The sequence below is a fragment of the Patella vulgata genome, chromosome 7 (assembly GCF_932274485.2).
Source record: "Patella vulgata chromosome 7, xgPatVulg1.2, whole genome shotgun sequence".
Taxonomy (NCBI): Eukaryota; Metazoa; Mollusca; class Gastropoda; family Patellidae; genus Patella; species Patella vulgata.
Genome location: NC_065885.2, coordinates 38,463,287 through 38,487,287, shown reverse-complemented (window position 1 = coordinate 38,487,287; position 24,001 = coordinate 38,463,287). Strand labels below are relative to the sequence as shown.

The 24,001-nt window shown below is 36.8% G+C and overlaps 1 protein-coding gene across 2 annotated transcripts in view; it reads left to right on the top strand.

Moving 5' to 3' along the window:
- The first annotated feature begins 6,472 nt into the window (after positions 1-6,472).
- Positions 6,473-24,001, top strand: part of LOC126828703 (chloride channel protein 2) — a 47,410-nt gene continuing 29,881 nt past the window's right edge. Inside the window, exons 1-3 of one of the 2 annotated variants that reach the window (XM_050558645.2) lie at positions 6,473-6,737; positions 17,669-17,764; positions 22,523-22,643. In XM_050558645.2, the coding sequence (XP_050414602.1) occupies positions 6,732-6,737; positions 17,669-17,764; positions 22,523-22,643 (223 nt within the window). In that variant the 5' untranslated portion in view covers positions 6,473-6,731. Of the gene's footprint in view, positions 6,738-14,377; positions 14,530-17,668; positions 17,765-22,522; positions 22,644-24,001 lie in introns of those variants that run through there. The other variant, XM_050558647.2, reaches the window with a different exon arrangement.

Below are 24,001 nucleotides of genomic sequence, written 5' to 3'. Positions count from 1 at the left end.
GTCTCATGTTTATTTTATTGGGGCACTACGATGGTTGTAGTGTTCTGACATTGTTCTCACAAACAGAATGTCCCAGGTGAGAGAAAACAGATTTTCAAACGTAACAAACGCAAGAAGGGGGGTCGGGAATAATCATGATTTCTTGTTGCGTTTTCTCACCCCCTCGACAACAATTTCTTGACCTGAACTTGTTGGGATTTTGAAATGCCTGCAACAATCTTCCATAGTATATATATATCACTGTACATTCGTAGGCGGAAAACCATGGTGATAATTGTTAAACTGGTGTATATATTTATATGAACAAGTCACATGTGTAGATCAGATATTGATTATTGCCCCCCGCCTTTCGAAGAAAGCAGAGGACTATTAAAATGGACGTATGTTTGTCCTCACACTTTTTGGGACACAATAACTCTCCTAATTGAGCTAGAATGTTCAAAACTTGGTGTGTTTATTAGGTGAATGCCTTGATGTTGTTCGAAGATGAGAATGTTCTGCTTAGGGTAAGCAGAGATAAGCGATTTGATTGGTTGATGCTTTGGGACACGATAACTTAAGTTCTAATTAAGTGGGAGTGAAGAAATTTTGTGTATACATGTAGTTTTATTACATCAATACCTTTTCTGCTCAGGGTAAGCAGAGCGGTAAGCAATTTGATTGATCGAGACTTTGGAACACAATAACTCTCCTTCTAATGAAGTTCTTTCAGAGCAGCAATAGAGCTATGGTCGGAACTAACACCAAGAATTAGTTTTTGCAGTAAAATTTTGAATTCGTTGAAGAGTAGTTGCTGGCAGATCACAGAGCAGACTATTTCCATAATCCATATGGGAGAAAACTAAAGGGGGGGGGGGAATCGCCACCCGAGCTGTGAATTTATGAGACCAAGTTTTTCTAGACCAGTTTTTTGCGTCGATTCCGAATCTGGGTGGTGATCAGACGTTTGAGGGGGCGTTTTCGAGATATGGGTGGTCCAATGTCTACAATTGGGTGAAAATGTGATTATGTTGACATAAATGATGATCATGTTATATATTAATAAAACATAAATTTCTAGGACTGCCAACCTCTAAATAGGTGTTTATGATGCCCCTGGACAACTGTTTTAATTTGTGGCGAGGTGGGGTGGGTGGTTGCCGGTGTGTGTGGTTGCTGGTGTGCGTGTGTGTGTTGGTGGTGGGGGTGGTGGTGATTGGCGGGAAATGAGTTCACGTCCTCGATTTAAATGATGATTTTCTTAAGAGTTTGATGAAACATCTCTAAATATGTTTATAAAGATTTCCATTGTGTTAGATGAGTGTCCTCGTGGTTTGTTATGTCTAGGATATTCTCGACACTTTCAATGCTAATCTTGATATATTTTTTGATCCAATCAAGATTAGTATTAAAAGTTTCGAGAATATCTTGGCCTACATGCTTTCAGTGGTAATGACTATCTGTCTTTCTTTTTCCAACTTTCTAACATTTTTTAAAGAGCTGGGAGAGACAAATGATGTTTCTGATGACGTAATTGCTCGTTTAGAAAAAATTGTTTGTACCATGTACGGCGAAGGCAACTTACACCAGCAGATTACACTAGAAGAAAGATTTTCTGGGGGAATTTTAATTGTGATTCAAAATAACAAACCCTTCTTTCTTTATTACATCTTGTCTGAGTAGTCTTTTGCTGCACATTAAACGCAAAAAAATATGATGCAACAATATGGAGACAGACTGCAAAACCAATGATCGAACAAGATGACCCTACGATACAAGGCTGGAATGAAGATTTACAATGTGAATGGGTATCTGAAGCATATCCAAAGAATATATGCGAGCTGTTGATTAGCAACTAAGAAGATATTTATCCCGCTCATATTATGAACTTTGATTTTGAATTTTTTGATGAAGACTAGAATAAACTAATATCTAAACATGTCTCTGATTTACTGTTTTTATGTACATTTCCAGATCTCTTGAAAAGTACCATTATAATTTTATATTTGGAATGACGAAATTAGTACTGAATGAAAAAGCAATCTGATTAAAATACAGATGTATAATATTTCGTTTCATTTTTTTTATACTTTCGATGGCCTACACTACATGAAGGTCTGGCCAGTTGTACTGGGAGGTCGCGTCAGTGGTCATACGAGCAGCTTTTGACCCTATGTCGTCATACATTGATTAATCAATCAGTGATGACGTTTCTAGGGATTTACCCAGTTCCGTGCAGAGCTCGCCAAGAATTCGCCGCAACAGACCATTTCATTGGCTAATTCCTCACATCAACTAGACTGCCTGATGAGAAAACATTTTTCAGGTCTATTTTAAACCAGGTGGTTTCTGTACCCAAAATTACATTTTGCCCGCCGCCCCATATAATGAGAATCTTAAACAAATATTTAGAGATGTGCAGCGGAATTAAAGAGTAATGTTTTTGCCAAGCTCTAAGAAAATCATTTAAAGATACATTATGCAAGAGCTAAATCTGCCTGTTGCAGGTCTTCCTTTAGGCCTGAAATGTTATAAACTATTAATTAGACATTTATTAACAAAACAATACCATAATCGAATCTCGATGACATTGGATACTCAAGATTTTAACTAGATTAAAACGGTTCGCCATTAATTTAAAAATGGGAAAGCGAGGCTAAGTCACGATTATACCAGTGCCCTGGTTACCACTGTGCACACATCTTGTCAAAACTACAAACAATGATAACTTGGCTGAGAATGAAGTAATTTTAATGGAATTTTCAATAATTTCTTTTTTATCATCTATTTTTGAATTATTATAGCAATAACGTCCAGCTCTTTATTAAACTCTTAATTAATGTATCTTTAAATGAACGTGAACTCATTTCCCGCCAATTTAGCCCCCCCCCCCCCTGGCGCTGCCCTCTGTTTGCCCCCTCCCCCAATAATTTTAGAAAATAAAAAAAAGTATTTGTGATACGTTTTGGTAATCAATACCTTCTACGGTATATAAATCCCACATCCCCACTCAGTCATAAACTTGCATGTTGTAGAGCATTTCCTACACTCTATTTTTCAAAATTTTCTTGGCTAGGTCCCCAATGGACTCGCTACTTTGGCGCTCACAGGGGGAATTCGTTGAGGTTCGCAAGTCCCTTCGTTTGACATTTTGTTCTCTAGTCGGATAAACTAGTGATCAGGACACGAACGGTATCTGGGCAGATCTATTTATCTCGACGATCGGTGCCTGACAGAATACTGTAAGACAGCATTTCCGGCAGTCTATTTTAAAAAATTTTCTGAGGGAAGACTCCCTACTTTGACGCTCGTGAGTGGGCTTCGTCGTAATTCGCAAGTCCGTTCGTTTGACACTTTACCTCACCGATCAGTGCATAAAATACTGCCAGGCTGCAGTTTTTCAAAATTTTCTGGGGGAAGCCCCCCTACCCCTAGTTGAAGCTCGTGCCTTTGCCCCTTTAACCTTGGACTTTGCCCCTCCAATCACCGACGGCTGGCGCCTCCACTGCCCCCCCACCCACCCCACCACGTCCATACACGCACACTTGCTACCCTCACCCTACCTCCCCACAAATCAAAACAGTTGTCCAGGGGCATCATATACACGTTTTTAGAGATAAACAATCCTAGAAATTTATGTTATCAATACATAACATGAACATCATTTCTGTCAACATAATCACATTTTCCCAAAATTGTAGACATTGGACCCCCCCACCCATATCTCGAAAACGCCCCTCAAACGCCCGATCACCACCCAGATTAGGAATCTACGCAAAAAACTGGTCTAGAAAAACTTGTTCTCATAAATTCACAGCGCAGGTGCCGATTTTCCCCCTTCAGCCACCGGACTAATATGAAATGAAATGAAATGGGGTTTAACGTCCTACTGTTCTGCTCCGAACTAGGCTAATGAAGACGGGCATACGCCATACAGTGTGCTATGAGGGAAAGTTTGCCCGGACAGCGGCACTACGGCCTACTCTTATATCGAATTCCAACTGTCAAGGGATCTTTTACATGCACGCCAATGTGTACACGGGACCTCGGTTTTTCGTCCCATCAGAACGGTTATAAGACAGCTGCATGTCCTTGTCAGGCCCTCCGTCCTGCATCACTGACAAGGGGGAACCACGCAGAAAAATCTAGATGAACTTTCTCGGCCAATGCTGATGCTTAAAGTTTTCGTCCAAATGCATCCCCAGGAAATTAACACGGGGTGAAGAATCAACTACAGAATCCCCAACTCTTAAATCGTGGGTGGTAGACTTGTGGAGCTGACAGCTACCACCAAAGATAATAACCTCAGTTTTGTCGTCGTTCATCTTTATTCGATTGTGAAGCATCCAGATTTTAACGTCGCCTAAGGACTCTAATAGCCGGGAAGCAATACGAGATTCTGCATCAAGATCTCCGATTTCAAAATTCTCATACAAGCTGTGATTGATTGTGTCGGATGGAGATCTTTTTATACTTTCAATAACAGTGTCTCTGTACTATGACATGGTCTGTAGGCACTTTGCTAAGTTGGTAATAGGCTGTGGTTAATGAAACTTACTGAAGATGCCTTTTCAACAATTTTGGACAGGAAGAATAGATTGCTGACTGCTCTATAATTTTTCTTTTCGTGATCCAATGTCTATTTTTTGATAAGCGGTTTGACAATGGCAGCTTTCCATACTGAGGCGAAAACACCTGACTGAAACGAACGATTGATGAATTTGGAAATCAGGGAAGAATGATCTTTGCATTTTTTTTTTTTTTTGTGACTAAAAATGATGGTATTGGGTCAAGGTTGCGCGTTGATGGTTTCGCATTCTGGATAAGTTTCTGAATATCATTTGTATTTACCTCCGTACATGAGGTGAATGCAGGATGATTAAGTGTATGATGATTAAAGTCCGAACGGATTTTGTCCACTTTGCCAAAAAAAAAGAAGTCTGCAAACTCCTTTGCAAGCTCGGCGTCAGATACAGTCATGATTAGTTAATTAGTTGGACTTCTGTTTCCCCGTTAGATTTGAGACAGTGCCACACAATTCCACATAATTTGATTTTATCTGAAATGTGTGAAAATTTTGATACATCGAGGTGTTTCCTGTATTCGTTCCGAATAACGGTACACTGATTCCAACAATGTGATGTTTTGTGTTTAACCCAGCGACGTTTAGCCTGGCGTGTCTCTTGTTTGAGTTTTAGTGCACACTTATCAAACCATGGAACCATACGTCGTACTGTTATCACTCACTTTTCGTGTTTGTCTAGAACTTCTCGAAATTCAGAATTATAGTTCTATATCTTCAAGGGTGTCTAGTTCGATTACCTTATGCACCGCTTCGCTGAGATCCGATTCGAGAGTCTCGTCATTAATGGATTTAAGTTTGTGAAATGAATTCCCTTTCTTTCTAACACACTTATTTGACAAATAAATAAAGTACTCCGCATCAATGTTTAAAAAAGGGATGTCGGCATTATCATGAACTTTCTGCAAAAAAAGTTCCAGTTTGGACAAGATGGTGCTCAGAATAAGGTGGCCGATAAACAACAATCAGGGTAAAAGTTACAGTTTTGAGAGAAATCGCGAACTCAGCAAATTCGAAAGACTCGTATTCTCCCGAATTAATAATAACAACATTGAATTCTATTTTGTAAAATATCCCTAATCCACCACCAATACGGTGATTTTTTTTCAACGTTCAACAAGTTATATCCAGGTAATCTTAAGATTCAATAAATAGTTCATAGTCGTCGGAGTTTTTAAACCAGGATTGGGTCACTACGCAGAAATCAAAATTCTCATTTATGACAGTGAAGAAATGGGTTGATTTTGCTTCGCATAGATCTGGTGTGAAGCAGTCCAAATTTACAGTTGTGATTATTATCATATGGTTTATTATATGATAAAGGGCGTAACAGATGGTGATGGACCCAGTAACGTTGTTGAAGCACATTCGAGATTTCCATTACAGACTGATTAATGTGTATCTTAGAAATAATAAAAAAAGAAGATTCATAATTATTATGGTCGTTTCTGCTAATTGCAGTAAATGGGGACAAAATATTCTTGGAGGGGAAAACTGGAACTTTTGTGCTCTCTTCTGTGTGAAGTCAACAAGACCAAATGTCATCAAGAACCAATATCCGAGTGTATGATTCAGCTCGTTAAATGACTATGGAGTGCAACCTGAAATAAATTAATGAAACCAACTTTTATAAATTCAACAGGAAATTTCAACTGACTAATATGGGTGGCAACCGAAAGCGAAATTTTGATTGACTGCAAATGCAAACAAAACATGTTAACTAAACAGGACCTAGTAGGCTTCTGCCCACTGTTTTTTTTATTTATATTGAGACTGAAGTATTAGTGTGTATGGTCAGACAAAATACTTTATAAGATCATTGCTATTTACCTACACCTAAATTTCAACAAATTGATGAATGTAGATTATAGTGAGATGTAATAGTCGGAATACCAAACTCTTTGGGTGTGGTGTCACCGTAGACAGTGATATAATAATGCTTCTAGGAGACTAATGTAAAACATATTTATAGATGCCTCAAAGAAAAGTTTATAAAGCCAAAAAGAGAGGACTGTTTTGATGGGGATCTCACTTTCACAACTATATATCTCACGCAAACTTAATTTATGGATTATGGATGTATTTGTTGTTTCGATATGAATAAACGTGAATTTGAACTACAGATGATTTGAGAAATTTCGAAGGTTATTTTACTGTGACATTAATTAAAATGCAGGTACAGTACTTTAATATTTGCCTATTTATTTTAAAACGTCAAACCGTTAAGAACCAGTTCTAGATTCACTTTAAAGCCTATTCTCAAAGACGAAAAAAAATATATTACCTAGCCTATATATTTCAAACGCGAAAATAGATACTTAAAATAATAATAAAAAAACCCGGCATCGTCGAATATCTCCATTCATGTCGAATTAAATTTTCTCAAAGCTTTAATTCATCTACTACATATGTGGTCCGGATAAAGTGACACAAAATGGTTTGATCTATGCGTCAAGGATAAATCTCATATACAGACTGTTTTGCATTTCGATATTGATATCATAATATTGTTCAATCTTGGATTGAAACAGCTGGCTTGTTGGAACTATAGAATGAAATTAGTACAATTCTTTTTTGACGTGCATGTTATTATGTCTATTTTATAGAAAGCTTCCGTGACCTGCCCTGACCTCTACCATTGTACTAAGTGGTGGATTATGATGGAGGCTGCAACAGGGGGCCCAAAAAATTAGTTAATAAAAAATAAATGTCTGTATATGTAAACTTAATTTCATACCTATATGATATGATGCAGCATTGCGGTTATATAATATGTTGTATAACTAGACCTTGTATTGAGACCTTGGATGCTATAGTGTTCAAAAGTTTGCCCGAATGCCTGAAAATTGACATGTATTGTTGAGGTTTATATTCCTAAAATACAGTAGATGAATGACACTTTTTATTTGGCTGTATGGATTTTGATAGTAAAAGGAAAAGGTCACATTTAATTATATTATCTTAAAAAAAATCACTAAAATTAAACGACGCCAGATTCTTAGCAGACTTATTTTAAACAGAGGCGTGCTGGGGGCAAACCAAACTTAGGGCACTTTGGGGGGTGGGGGCGCAGCGCATGGCATATTTTGGTTCTTTACCACGTGCTAGAGTCGATTTGACATCCGTGCCTTGGTATACTAGGCCTATACCTTTGCACTTGGTTGCAGGGCCTATTTTAAGGTTTTATTGTAGAAGTAGGGTTTCCAATGTTTTGGGATCCGTGAAAATTACACTTTTATAACCAAAAAATAACAGGATTAACATACTGTATTTATATTTATAACCGCGTGTCAGTATCATTAACAGTCCAAAGAAATATCTAATGTCGATCCAAAGGCAAATGAAGCTACACTGTCACCCACATCTGGCGATGTTCTGCCACGTAATTTTCGTGCTTTAGACGGTGATGGGAATACGTCAACCATAAAAAAAACCTTTTGAAACAGAAATCGATAGTGGTCGATGATCATCCTAATGATAGGCCTTGAGATTCAGAAGGTTCCAAACCCCTTTTTTTTAATCCACGGACTTCAGATTTTCAAAGCACGGATTTTTTTATCCAGAGACAAGTCCGTACAGGCACGTTAAAATATGCCCTCTTTGGTTGAGGGATTATGTTTTTAATTCTGCAGATCTGAACATGAACATAGTTAGCATCTGAACATGAACATAGTTAGCAACAATCAATAACTAAACGACGAAGCAGAAAAAAACAAGCATCGAAAGTGGCTGGTATTCCTTACAAAGGATACCCACCAAGTCTGATTCGATTATGTTCGCTAATGAGGGAGGAGTAGCACTTAACTGATACAATCCCAAGAACAAGAAATGATCAACATTTAGACACCGATCGTGGCCCCGGTGTAAAAAGTTACGTTAGGCCAGACCAAGGAAGTTAATGGTAACAGAATGAATTTCAATAGGGTTCGTGGTAACGGTTATAATAAGCGTATTGACATGGGTATGCTAACCGCTAAACACACTCCCGTCGACCGTGTTGCAATTTCCGATTATTTTTCATTTTCCTAAATTCACTTAGCGAAATAAATAAAACAAAGATTCTGAATGTTATAGAAATATTAATCCGGCTGTGAAATCGAATCTAGAAGCCATCAGTGGAAATGGCTTGGATGTTAGATCGCGAAATAAAAGAACAAATCTCGCAAAATATCAGCCCGCGTAGTTTCCTCCAGAAATTTATACCAAACTCGGACACGTTTTGGCCCTGGGCAAGCAATTCTAATGATAAACATGAACAGTCACTACTCAACTGTTTTCAGGGGCGTACCGCCAAACGTGTTCCGGGATCCCAGACGGGTCAGGGAAAAAATAATTTGACGTGCATTGTTTTCAAAATAAATAAATTTCATCTTCGCATCCAGTGGAAAATATAGCGGAGGAAAAAGGTGCGAGAATAGTGAATCAAGCTAGTTTTCTCGTCATGTAACCTAGGGCTACCCAGTCCACCTCTGACTATTTTAATGTGGGCTGAAACAGCGATCATTTTAAAATCGGAGACATACCAGCCACATTCAGTCGACCAAAAGCAACATTGGCTGGTTCCCTGTCCCACAGTGGATGATAGCCAACCGGCATCGAGGGGTAATCGATGGTGCATGTATGACATTGGGTGCGAGTGGTTTTTATACGCTCCTGTTTGCTCACTACACTTTATTATTTATTTTTCTTAAGGCTTTTTTTCGGATGAGACGAAAAACCGAGGTCCCGTGTAAACATTGGAATGCACGTAAAAGATCCTTTGGCAGTTGAAATTCGATATAAGAGTAGGCGATAGTGCCGCTGCCCGGGCAAAATTTCCCTCATAGCACACTGTATGTCGTATGCCCGTCTTCATTAGCCCAGTATAGGAGCAGAACAGTAGGGCGTTAAACCCCATTTCATTTCATTTCATTTTGTTACCTCTTTCTTGTAAATCATTTTTTTATTTTTCATTTTAAGTGAAGCCAATATCATTACAGGCTCGGGACTGCACAGCGCAGTGGACACTTACGACTGGCTCCCAGATCCATTTAGGCTACTTTATTTGATATTTGTTGTTTATTTCTTGCAATGTCTATGTATTCTGGCATGTCCGTAGGTTCATCTTGTAGGTTTTGTTTTGCGTTTAGTGTGGCCCTCCTGCATTTACTATGTGATCGCATATTGCCGTCACCCCCGTCCGACCGTCAACAATTTCCGATACCAAGATTATAGCCTTTGATCACTTTGAAATATCTTGTGGCTGCTCTAGAGGCAAAAGTTAAAGTATTATAGCTAAGTCTCTAACTCAATATCATTCAGAGTCTTCGACATTGAAAACACGAATTAATTGTCAATTGAAATCAACATTAATGTTGTGATCCTACCAGGAAAAGATGGGCTTCTGATATCCAATATTTAAAGATACATTATGGGAGATTCGATAGGGAGTTGGCAGTTTGTCACTATAATAGTTAAAAACTATAGATAATGTAAAGGCAATTTCATTCAAATTGATCCACTATGAACCGAGAACTAAGCGATTGAAATTTCCGCCTAGCCTTGATCATCATTACTAAAGTCAGTACGATAAACAGCATATAGTCTCGATTATCCACTTAATCGTTAAATCGTGAAGGAAAGTTATGAAGTAAATCGGCTCATGATCCACGAAGATCACAGGCTAGTGATGCCATCTAGAGTTGATTATGGTCTGGATAGGTTAATTAATGTCTAATTAATAATTTAGATAACATTTCAGGCCTAAAGAAAGACCTGCAATAGACAGGTTTAGCTCATGCATAATGTATGGTTAAGACAAAATAAACATTTTACCATTGGTATACACGAATGGTGCACCATAATGCGTTTCAGTGACATTTGTAACATCGGACTCGAAGTCTTGTCAAACGGTGACCTCATATTCTTATCTGGAGAGCATGCACAATAAATACTCTCAGTGTAGACTGGAATAACCAGACGCTAGAGATTGTCATTCGATTGAGACTTCTGGCATATTTCGCCGAACATAACTGATTAGAAATTACAGTAAAAACAGAAATGATTGAATGTAAATGCGTTGCGACCCATTTGTGTCATTTTCTAGGTTCCAAGTATTAGCGATTTAGATCCTTTAATACCCGACTGACTTTAATTTTATAAGCATTGTTCAAGGCCAAATTATGAATTAGACATTAATTAACTTATTCAGACCATAATCAACTCTCGGTGCCAACGCTAACCTGCGATATTACTGGATTAGGATTCGATTTGCTGCTCAATTTTTTTTCATGATTTAATCATGAAATGGATAATCAAGACTGTGGTTTTTTTTTATCGTACCGACTTTAGTAACGATGATCGAGGTTAGGCCGAAAATTCAATCGCTAAAATCTCGGCTCAGAATGGATCAATTTGACTGAAGTTTTCAGCAAATTCCCTTTACATTATTTAGTTTTTAACTATTAGTGAGAACTGCCAGCTCTTTATCTAATCTCCCATAACGTATCTTTAAGTCTATACGCAGTGTTTAGTATACTTTAATATGCTCCTTGGTCACTTTGAAAAGTCTTGTGGACGCTGTCGAAACAAATTCTAATGATTTCTGATAATTATTTAATGGGTTGTGATCAGATTTTAGTGTGTTGTAAAATGTTTTCATTACTGACAAGTGACAAAAGAAAAAAAAATATGTGACAACCCTTGTTGACTGTTCGGACAACTTAGCTGCTGTGGGGGGTATATTTCGTTGCCTGACAACCTATCTTTATTAGTGTTGCAGGATCTCATGGTTGGAACAAGGGAATGACAGCAGGAAAAGGGGCACACTGTTGTCATTTGGGTCAGTTGGAATACGATGACAATGACGCGGACATTTCCACGAGTATTTGAGGTAACTCTTTCGAAATTCGAGGGTACTATTTCAGAAGGGGGGGGGGACTTTTCGAACAGGAGGGCACATAGCCACCCTACCCCCTATACCCGGGTTAGGAACCTCGTCGGATTCGAGCGTTATCAAATATTTCCAATTACTTTTGTTTTTGCATTTATTAGGGCAGGGCAGGGTAGGCTGTCTACCTGCTCAGCACGCCTCTGCTTATTAACCGGACCCATGGGAAGGTAAATAATCAGAACCATTACTTTCCCATACCAAGTGTACCAATGGCTAATGAACTTATATTACTCGTAACCGTGGCTTCGGAATTATGAAAATGAATAGGTGTGAGCAACTTAAGGCGTCAAAGAGTGGATATTGGGAAAGAAAGATTCTTGGTTAAACATGTATTAGGGGGTAATATTCATATATATATATATATATATATATATATATATATATATATATATATATATATATATATATATATAAAAATACATTTACAGGACTGATTTTAAGTTTACATCGAAGACACGGTCCTGGACGGATCCAGTATGTTTTTACTTATCACTATGAACGAATAATAATTTATGTTTGGAAATTCCGAGTTTTTAAGGGTTTAGACTCGATATTATAAATTATATACTGCTCTATGGGGCACTAGTTGCAATTTGTAGCCGTGGTAATTCTTAATCACGGCTGCAATTAATAACAATATTCGAGGCTTTGAGCAAGTAAAATTAGGTTCGATTTTCAACACATATCATCACAGTTTGCATGAAAATAAGTAATTATGTTACAAATATAGTGAAGAGTGGAGCACTCCAATCATAATCTTATCTTACCGAACAGTTTTTCTGTATTTTCGACTGAAATCAAATCATATATATACTCTTCAAAAAAAAGTAGGGGATATTGAAATGCAAATACCTATGCAGGTTGTGATATGATAAATAGTCGTGGACACTTGACATGCTTTGAGAGTATGTTCACAGATGAAGAACTTAATGCCCCAACAGAACCACTGAGCTGCACATGCGACACGCAATAGAGCCATACACGTGGGAGGGGTTCATTGTCAAATTTGAAACTTCAAGGAAGGGTTGAGGAAAACTGCCGTTTACTGGTTTATCCTATCCATGTTTGCTTTCCTATCGGTTCTTGCATAAGATTTACTGTTTAGCGTATCTTTGCTTGGACAGTATACAGTTTGGGGTCAGTGCAATTGGAATTTAAGGGAGTTATAATAGGCCAGTAACTTTTTGGTATTCAAATGACTACAAAACTTGTTCAAAAGAAGGCCTTATAGGACGTTCCACTACTGCGGCTGGAGCAAGACGGAACCAGTTCTATATGGGGCACCAGCTGCGCAGTTGATTTCTTTTTAAAAACTTTGCTCCTTTTCCATTGCAAATACACTATCGGCTATTGTTCATTTCCTCCGTATTAAACGTTTTTGGCAGAAAATATACATTTTGTTTGACCTTTGAGAAAAGTAGAAGTTAGAACTTATGTGATGGTCATTAGTTTGTATGTGTGCTTTGCACACATTATGTTTGTTAAACATTGTCCATAAATGATTATTGTCCCATCGACGGGTCAAGCGAATTTGCACATCCGTATATAGTCTCAGACTTTCCAGTTTATATTGTCTGCGATATCACCCTTGGTGGAAGCGCGCAATGGGCCCCATACGAAAGAGCGAATCAGCTTGTATAAAACACAGCAAACACTGCACATGTTTTAATATTCACTGTTTAAATTGGCTGCAACTTATAACTATAAGCAGTGTAAAATTTACACCACGGCTAGCCTTTTAAAAATGACACGCTTACACAGTGCAAGTGTAACCAGTAGCTGCCTGCACCTTAGCGTAAACGTAACCGATATTCCTGGCCATGGCACCGAACACCCTAATGGGTTTAATTGTAAAGAGTGTTGTGTATTATGAAGTTTTAACGTGTTTACACTTAAAGAAGTGTAAATCTTAATCTTCCAAAATATTATTGTGTACTATATATAAAGTATGAATATTCTCTTCTGATTCGGATAAGAAGAATTATTAATAATTTATAGCAATGATATCTACACGATAGACAGTTTTATGATTGATTGAGTATTTGATGTCATTTATGGCAATGATAAGACAAAGGCATAATCTATCATTTCATATAGCTGACCTAGCAGAAAGGTTATTGGCAATCTTACTTTTACAGACGGGGTGTTGGATGGCCGAATGTTTAGCACGTGCGCGCTGTATCATAAGATCTGTCATTCAGTCAACTGGCGTGGTTTCAATTCAACGGTTGAACGTGACAATTATAAGGAGTGGATCGCCTGTCCAACCCCGTGGGGTTTCTCCGGGTCCTCCGATTTCCTCCCACTGCTAAAGACTCCTACGCGCAAGCGAATTGTTGAAATAAAATTGAACCATGCGTGTTAATCCCGAAATGACATAGTTTGTGTCGAATGGACGTTAAACCCCATTCTCTCTCTCTCTCTCTCTCTCTCTCTCTCTTTTACAGACTGGTTCACTGTGTAGTCTGCTTTATTTTTTTTCAATATAAACCAAATACCCCACCGCCCAAATATATCTAAAAAAGGAATTGATTATATTTTTAAAAATTACTGCACAAAGTAATTCCGTTACACCGATATCGATTCATACCGCTCTATAATGATAAAATACCTCTCACATTCCATAAAAAAACCCAGTACAAAATACACATTAAATGTGTTTTTCCTTATACCTTACACAAAAATTTATCTTCAATATAGGACATGCTACGTGATTTCAAATAAGATGATATAAGTGAATATGAATAAATATATATATATATTATTCCACGCATGGCTATATATATTCTCAAATAAGCATGTCACCGAGCCGTCATATACGTCTGCCCGGAGGCGAGACTAAAAGTAACGTTTGGGCTATAAGAAATATAGATAAACTTCTCATCACTTTGTCATCAGATACCAACTAGTAAGGCTTCGAGTCGGCCGGAACGGCAAAACAGTTTTTTTTTAAAAACCCTCTCAGTGGTCACACTAAGTTAATCTCCTTAATAACTTTGCGTGTTGGATATCTATAACAATTTAATAGTTCATAAAGGTAGGTATATATTTTTCTGTTCTAGTTTTACTATACAAAATTGGTTGTGTAAGAAAGATTATAGAAGATAATAACTATGTATTCTAGAACTTCTTTAACCGGTTGCACCCACATAACAGGCTCGCTTTAGTTAACTATACGTTGTGTTAATCACTTTCGTCAGGATTCAATCATTTATTTATTTTTAATTATGAAAATGAGTTTATATAACGAATATATAATTGCAGTCAACGGGGAGACTTCATACGAAGCATTATGTGTACTTTTCTTTCTTTTTCAAGTAAATGATAAAGTATAAAGAAGATTATTTATATCTGAAAGTACCTTTACGTTCATGACCTTTGAAAGCTACGATGCCGCTGTTCGTTCGAGTTTAGTTGAAGGTGGGGTAGAGTGTGTATAAACCAAATAAACGTGTTGTTAATTCCTCATATATATATTTTTTTAAAAACAAATTCACGAATGCCCTGTATAAGTTAAGCTTCGTTACTAAATTTATAAAAAAAACCCTAAAAAACGCGGTAAATCATTCTATTTGTAAATTTGTTTTTTCATTATACAAACGGTATTGGTCAAAACACAGATCCTTGCGAAACTCCGCGTCTTAGAGAAATCATTTCAAATCAAAGATATTTGGAATGTTTTATTGCCTTTCTATTTTCGGCTTGTGTATGAAACCTCAGCAAAACTTACGGAGAAGAGTTAAGCCTGACGCACACTACGCGACGACATTGGCGATGTCGGTCGCCGACGATGAAAATCAAAAACTCGCCTAGTGTGCGCACTCGGTCGGTAGCGATTTTTGGCCGCGATGGTCGCTGATATCAAACATGTTTGATATGATCGCCCAAGTCGTCGCTCCGTCGGGGCAAATTAAGCGACAAACATGGAAATAAATTCACCTATTAAACCAATCATTTTTGGTTATTCTTCTCATGTGACATAACCACACACGAGGTTTCTCGGAATTTTTCCAGTTGCATGTATAAGTGGCTCGGGTAATCTAATTTAGGCCTAACTAATTGAAATTAAGTTTGCAATTCTGCCACTTATTAAATGTGTGAGCTGTCGTATACATGGTAGGCCCAGTGGATTGTTCCGTTTGTAGAGCAATATACTCAATAATAATATAGTCGTAGGACTCATAGATTGTACTTACAATGGGCGTTTTTTCCCCAAAACCTGTATAGCGAGAAAACGGAGGTTGACACAGTCAGTCACTCTCCTGGGCTTATTGGTTGTCCCATCTTGGTTGTTTGTTTGGTAATGTGAGGATTAGTTATATTTAGGATACTCTGGAATATTTCTGGACTCATCCTCACGTAGCCTATTTTCTGTACAAGAGTCGCCCAATTTGAGCTCGTTACTTGGAATACCATAAACGAACTGCACTCGGCCGGCGTTGTAGGCTACTAAGACGGCGACGTCGCCGTCTGATCATCATGTACAAAACAATATTAATTGAAGTAGTCGTGTTTGAGTTAGTTTTAACGTCCGCTTCCACCGAGGTGATATCGCAGACAAACTGAAGTAGTCAACGCGATGATGACTAAAATACATTTAGAGGTGTCACATGACGAAGCACGTGACAGGGTTTTTTTTCGTGGTCGCCAAAGTTGTCGTGTAGTATGCTCACTCCACTTATGTCGCGGCGATATTTGTCGCCAAACTCGTCGCTTAAGTTGTCGCATAGTGTGCGCCAGGCTTTACAGTGTCCGTAGTCGTTAGTATTCCCCTGGGGTTACGATACATCCATTATATTAAACATTGTATAACCATAGAACTGTACTATTAATACGATCTATGGTATAACACTAGATTATATCATAAACATGATAAACCTGATTATTGCTTAACATCTCGAACGTGATTAACGTTAACGGGTTTTATTTATGCAAAATTGTAACATTTCTAACAAATGAAAAAAAAAAAAAAAAAAAAAAAAGCGTGAGCATTTTATATGTCGCTTTACAAGCCATTTTGAAAAAGTAAACGAGTATAGTATAGTGCGTGAATATATATGAACCTTCTTCGAGCAACGTGAATAACATGCCAAAATGAGCAAAACTTTGTCTTTACAAGAAACTAAGACAGAACAAAAGATACAAGAATAAAGTAGGTCGTTCTGCGTACAAAACAAAATAATGTACAGATGTAGGCCTATATATTTGTACAGCTACAAATTCAGGAGATAGAGGAGGGCGGGGTGGGGCAATCTATTATAGGCTACCTGTGCATGGACAAAATTATCGATAATCAGGGTCCGTGATTGTGTCTTCTAGTTTTAGGTGTGTTATTAATGTTATTAATCATTAATAATGCATTATTTGTAGTCGTTTACGTACGCTGATAAGAAGCCAACATGTCCGGGTTAACAGGAAACCAGTGGAATATGGACTCACTTCTGTATTCAAATTACATACTGTAGTACTAATTTAGACGCTTTTCATCATGACGTCTGTGGTCTTTGTTAAAGTTTAAAGGCTATAACTATAACTATAGTATAGGCCTATATATATATATTTCCGTTGCATGGATTTTACTTATTATGTAGGCTATATATTATGGTACGGCTAAATGAGGGTGTAGGGCGTTACAATTTAGGACTTGGGTTTTAATTTGGAAATAACTTATAAGGTTGTAAAGTAAAATAAATTATTTTTTTCTTGTGTCGTTGTGTTAATCTTGATTGGGCTGGTGTCAGAAACATTCCTGGAGGGAAACAAAGACGATAAGATTTTTTAAAAAAATATTTCGAGAAACACAAGAGCCTAAACACTCCATTTGAAAGAAATACACAAATATTATATAATGACAAGTACTTTGACTGGCGCAAATCGGTGACCAGAATCAATTAAGATTGAAGCAAAATTAACTTTTTTACTTTTTTTTTTAGCATGACGTACTACGTAGGCCTACGTGTAGGAATAGGATAGGCCTATATAATTTATTATAAATGAATATTATAAACTATAGGTCTGTGTGTACTTTCAAGTTCTCTAGAAAAAAGCTACTGTTGTATGATTAGTAGGGGTAGTCGATGCTAATTCCGTGATTCTAGAAAACTTTGGCAACAAGAAATAACAAATTTCCATTGATTCGTTGCGATTTTTACCTTTTGGCTTTTGTTTTTTTGCAGGAAGTGACATTACCCCTAACCAATCAGAGAGATTTGCCGCTAGGCGGCGAGAAAAGTATGGCGGAAAAGCAGAAGTTTGGTTACGAACAAACCTTAGTAAGTGAATTTAGCTATAAAATCATGAATGAAAATCTTTTAAATATATGTCAACAGATAGCCTGGGTAGTGAGACATATACATCAGTTGTTATGTCATGTTTTTAATGCCTCATATTCATGTAATAAATGTCACAAGTGAAAGTAACAACAGCAAGCAATGCAAAGAAATGTAAACACAGAATCGACAGATCAATCCACAATGACAATACAAGAACCTTCCTTTTTTTTTAAAATGGATTTCATCGGTTATGAACAAATTATGGATATTATAAATTTACCTGTGTGTTATCTGTCTTATCAAACAGATGGTACCCGGACCACTCGGATCAAAGACCACTCGGACCAAAACGGAGACCACTCGGACCAATCAATTTATGTTGCCTCTCGGACCAATCAATTTATGTTGGAAGACCACTTGGACCAATATTTATGTTGCCTCTTGGACCAATTAATTTATGTTGGAAGACCACTCGGACCAATATACTTGCCTCTCAGACCAATTGATTATGTTGGAAGACCACTCGGACCAATCGATTTATGTTGCCTCTCGAGCCAACCCAAAGGATCGCCTCTCGATCCAATTTATGTTGCCTCTCGGACCAATCAATTTATGTTGGAAGACAACTCGGACCAATATTTATGTTGCCTCTCGGACCAATCAATTTATGTTGGAAGACCACTCGGACCAATATTTATCTTGCTTCTCGGACCAATCAAATTATGTTGGAAGACCACTCGGACCAATATTTATCTTGCTTCTCGGACCAATCAAATTATGTTGGAAGACCACTCGGACCAATACTTGCCTCTCGGACCAATCAATTTATGTTGGAAGACCACTCGGACCAATCAATTTATGTTGGAAGACCACTCGGACCAATATTTATCTTGCCTCTCGGACCAATCAATTTATGTTGGAAGACCACTCGGACCAATACTTGCTTGTATTGTGCTCGTCTTTTTAATTTTCCTTCGGATATCATTTTCATCTGTTGAGGCAGTTGGTTGGCTTCTTGTCAACAAATAAAATTGTAGATTTCATTTTTAGCTTTCTGGTTGATGCGATTATGCCAGCCTTCGACATCGTTGTTGGTCCTGATGGTTAGGCCGAACACACACCACGACGAAATTGGCCACACAGTATTTTCTATCCAGGTGTCTTTGACGTAATTTAACACGGATCTAATTTGTTCATTGTCGACCTTTTCCTCCAGTTTTGTAAAAGCCGGCAAAATATAATTTATATTACTAATTTACTAATGACACAGTACAGCCTCCTGCCTTGGTCGTACTAAAGAATCGCAAACTATACACGTATCGGACATTTTGACAAATGATAATGAAATATTCGTTCGTTTCTAGGGTTTTACGTCCACTTCCACCTAAGGTGATATCATAGACAAGAATGAAATATACATTTTACATGTTTATATACAATTTAAGCGCTTGGACATTACTCCAATCACACCAATTAAAAATGAATCAATTTTCTTTCATGTGCTTCATCTACGTTATTAATCACTACTCATTTATCATTGTTTTGTTAATTAATCTTCTTTCATGTGCTTCATTATGATCAAATACCACGGGTAAGTACATAACACTTATAATTTTCATATTAAAACAAACACAATTTATTAGCGATCCGAGTTGTCATATTAAAACAAACACAATTTATTAAAACAACAATTTATTAGCGGTCCGAGTAGTCATATTAAAACAAACACAATTTATTTAAACAACAATTTATTAGTAGTCATATTGAAACAAACACAATTTATTAAAACAAAACTTTATTATTGGTCCGAGTGGTCTTTTTGTTTGGTCCGAGTAGTCTTTTTGTATGGTCCGAGTAGTCTTTTAGTTTGGTCCGAGTGGTCTATCAATTTGTCCGAGTGGTCTTTGGTCCGAGTGGTCATGCATTCAAACACATGGAATAAGAGAAGGTTTGATTATCATATTGTCATACTAACAAATAACAGACTGTCAGATATACATGCTGCCCAACCTTCTGTCTATAACTCCAGAACCATTGAATAAACAGACTAAAGCATGGACCCCAACAAAGATTATTATTAATCTACAATTTTTATACGCCCACATTTTCATGTGGATGTAGATTAGTGTCGCCCCTGTCCTGAATTATGGCCCCGATTGTACGGAAAATCACGTTTTTAGCGGTCATAATTTTTATCCGATTAAAAAAATATTCGAATATATCACCGTAATTTTGATTGAGTTTGGATTTTAAAAACCGTTTAAATGTATCACCATTCCACCGTAATGAATGTTGAATTCGAATTTCAGGAAAATCGAAATGAAACTGCCTGACAAAATGTCCGCTCTTTGTACGCAAATTGTGTAAAAGTATGCAATACGAAGGTTGAGGACCCTCTAGAGGCTAGAGGTCACAATTTTTATCCGATTTTGATGAAACTTGAAACATATATCTTTATATCCCAAAGATCTTGGTCCCTTTTGAATGTTTTGATATTTGCGCATTTCAGACCATAACTTTCTGGATTATTGCTCCTGTTTGTTTTTACCTTGTTCTCCATCCATCTCTTGCAAAATGTGGGCGTATCCTGCCTAGCAGCCACTGGTTCCCAATTATGATGAAACTTAAAATTTATGTTTATATCCCAATGGTCTCGGATGGGTTTAATTTTGGACCCTCTTGAGGTCACAATTTGTGGGATATTTTCATAATAACTACCAATAACGGTAAAGACAAACTTTGAAAAATGATTACAAATGAATTTTTAATGAAATTTTCACTGTATTCTATCGATTTATAACTCAAAAAGAAGTTTATATAATACAATAGCTGAGCTGGTCATAAAAATAACAAAAATGAAACAAAACAATGATTTGTCTGAATATGTTTTCAGTTACATGTATCATGTAAAATATTGTGTCAACAGTAAAAACATTTAAGGGAAAAGACAAAAATTCAAAGTCATTACTTTGACTCCAGTTTTGTAAATAAATTAGAAACCATAAAAAAGCGATTATGCATTGTAATTTTAACAAAATAGTACCCTTTGTTTTGTCCATCCCGATTCTATCTTTCTTTTCGACTATCACACTGCATGGACAACCTTACATTTATTTCCTGGTTTTCTGGGTGAAAGCTTCTTCATCAGTCATTGTTTTATTACTTAGAACAGACCATTCAATTTTGATAATGAGTGTCCAATTTACAAGTGTTTAATTTCTCAATCACTGTTAAAAAATAAAAAACCCAATTGATTAATGATGTATAATGATTAATTTTTGAACAGTGGTCAGGAAATTAATTACTTGTAAATTGGACACCCATTATCAAAATTAATCAGTCAGCTTTAAACTTGGACACAAGTACAAATTAGATGATTTTTGGTGATTTTAAACAATTTTTACGAATTTTTAAACAAACATTTGATATTAAACGAATGTGAAAGAAATTAGTGCTAGATACACAAGATTAAATGATACCTGGGTTACAGTGAATAGTGAAGAAAGCATTGGGTTGGATGGCTAATTGAAAAGCAATGTGATTTTTACTGACCTTTCAATTTTAAAAGGGGATTTTCATGTTCAAAGTTGGGAATCAGCATTTTGGCCATTTTTTATAATATGATATACTGATTTTATTTTGAATAATGACTTGTCAAAATATTGGACCAAAGAAGCAATCTGATTAAAACAAAGATCCTATTTCGTTTTGTTTTTTATAGTTTAAAATTTCATTTTACTTGTCTTTAATACTACACTAGGATCTGGAACAGTCGTTATATAACCCGCGTTCTGGATGATGTGAGGGATTAGCCAATGAAACGGTCTGTTATGGCAAGTTTTTGTCGTGAGGTGCACAGAACTGAGGGTAACCCACTAGAAACATCAACGCTGATTGGTTAAACAAATGTCAGAAACCGCTCGTATGATCTCTGACACGAACTTCCACAACAACCGGTCAGATCTTCATGTAGCGTAGGCCATCAAAAGTATATGTATATAAAAGAAAACTTAGATCTGTATTTTAATCAGATTGCCAAAGAAGGTACATGTAAAGTTTGATTGATGTGTTAGTCCCGAAATGACCTAGTTTGGGTCGAATGGACGTTAAACCCCATTTCTCTCTAGTTGACTAGTTGTATTTAAAATCGCAGCTCAGTTAAAATTTACCATCCCCTTTACGTTAATAGTGACAAAGCATGTCGAATTTCTAGAGGCCACCATTTTTGTTTTTTTTAACTGAAACCTTAAAGATACATTATGGGAGATTAGATAAAGAGCTGGTACAAAATATTAGTTTGAATATGTTTTTAGTTCAAATCACCCAGTTAGTACACGGAAAGGCATCTTTCTTTATTACATGTAAAATGAAAAAATGTTTCTTTAAAAATTTTCTTATAATTTACCCATCAAACTTGACTTGAAAATGTGACTTACATGTCCGACACCGTTTTGACTAAGTTTATATCACATCACCATTGATAATCTTATCTGAAATCATACAACTAATAATAGGCGATAAGATGGGCATAAATTTTTAAACCGAGGCAACTCATTTGCAATGGACTAAAATACAGTTAAAATATAGTTTTTCATTGCTCGGATATGAAATACATGTATGATAGGCTCGGGCATACAATGATTTTAAAGTATTAAATGGAAGAGAAGAATTTATTGACTGAAAAAGATACTATATCTAATCAAGTTAAATCAAGATTTGGTATGTTTGATTTATTTGTTATAATTAAATGTTTTTCAGCTGTATGGTAGGTATTCAAGAGAATTAGGTTCATTTGCTAAATTTCAAGCAAAGAGATTAAAAAAAGAGGCCAAACAACAGATTGATAATAAACCACCCACTGGAATATGGAAAGTCTTAGGTAAGGTTTTTTTTATTATAATTAGATAAAGTATACATGTACATACATACAGCTAATCTGTCAATAGGGTATTCTTAAAAGATTAATCTTATTACCCATCTTTGTACTGTCTGTGTACATCCGTTCTATAACATCTGTTATACATGACCGGTTTCCTCCCACTGCTAAAGACCCCTACGCGCAAGCGAATTATTGAAATAAAATTAAACCATACATTAGTCCCGAAATGACCTAGTTTGTGTCAAGTGGACGTTAAACCCCATTTCTCTCTCTCTCTCTGTTAATAGTTATACATTATGAACTGAGGTCTATACACCTATAAACGTACAGTAAACATCCGCTATAAGACAGGCATTCCCAACAATACATGTAGGTAGGGGAGAGTCATTTAGATAAAAAAAAATTGAACAATTAATGAGGATGATATTCTATCCAATAAGCTGTACAAATAATTACATGTACTAAGCATGAAATTAAAGGAGTTTTTCCTTATTTGTCATAGTATCTGATAGTTACCATCCGATCTGTATTAAATTTATATACATTATTTAGATTAGTAAAACAAGAAGCCTATTGAATTTCAGCAATTTTGTTGACTTCTTCTAGAGTTATGGCTATGGTCCTTGTTACAAATTCACAAAAGTTATTGTCCGATCTGTATTAAACTTATGTGTATTTTTGAGATAAGTAAAACGAAGAAGTTTATTGAAATGAATTTCAGCAATTTCCATTAATAAGGTCTAGAGTTATGGTACATGTACTGTTTCACTTGAATGAACCTTGTAAACGTTCAAATGACAAAAGTTATCATCCGATCTGTATTAATTTCATATACACTCAAAGCCATTAAAAACGCAATACCTAATTCGTGAAATATTTCTGGTAAATAGGTTCCAGTCAGCTACTGCTACTGTCAGGGGAACTGTTGGAACACGGCAACGTCAGATCAGCCCTCAAAGAGTCAGAAGGCGCCTGGCTGCTCTTGGGTTACACTGCCGTCGACCATACCAAGGTCAAATCCTTTTGCATCGTCATCGCCTTGCCAGACAGCAATGGGCCGCAAATCAGGGGTATCTGCACAACACACCATGGCGAAATGTCATCTTCTCGGATGAATCCCGATTCAACCTCAGTTTTTCTGATAAACGTCACCGTATCTACCGACGTCGGCATGAAAGCTTTGCTCGTAACTGCGTGCTGGAAAGGGGTCGTTTCGGGGGAGGTGGCGTCATGGTTTGGGCCGCTATCAACGTCAACTTCTGGTCCCAATTGATGGTGGTCCAAGGCAATCTCAACGCCCAACATTATGTTGACGTCATCCTTCGTCTGGTATTGCTTCCATTGCTGGCTCAACATGG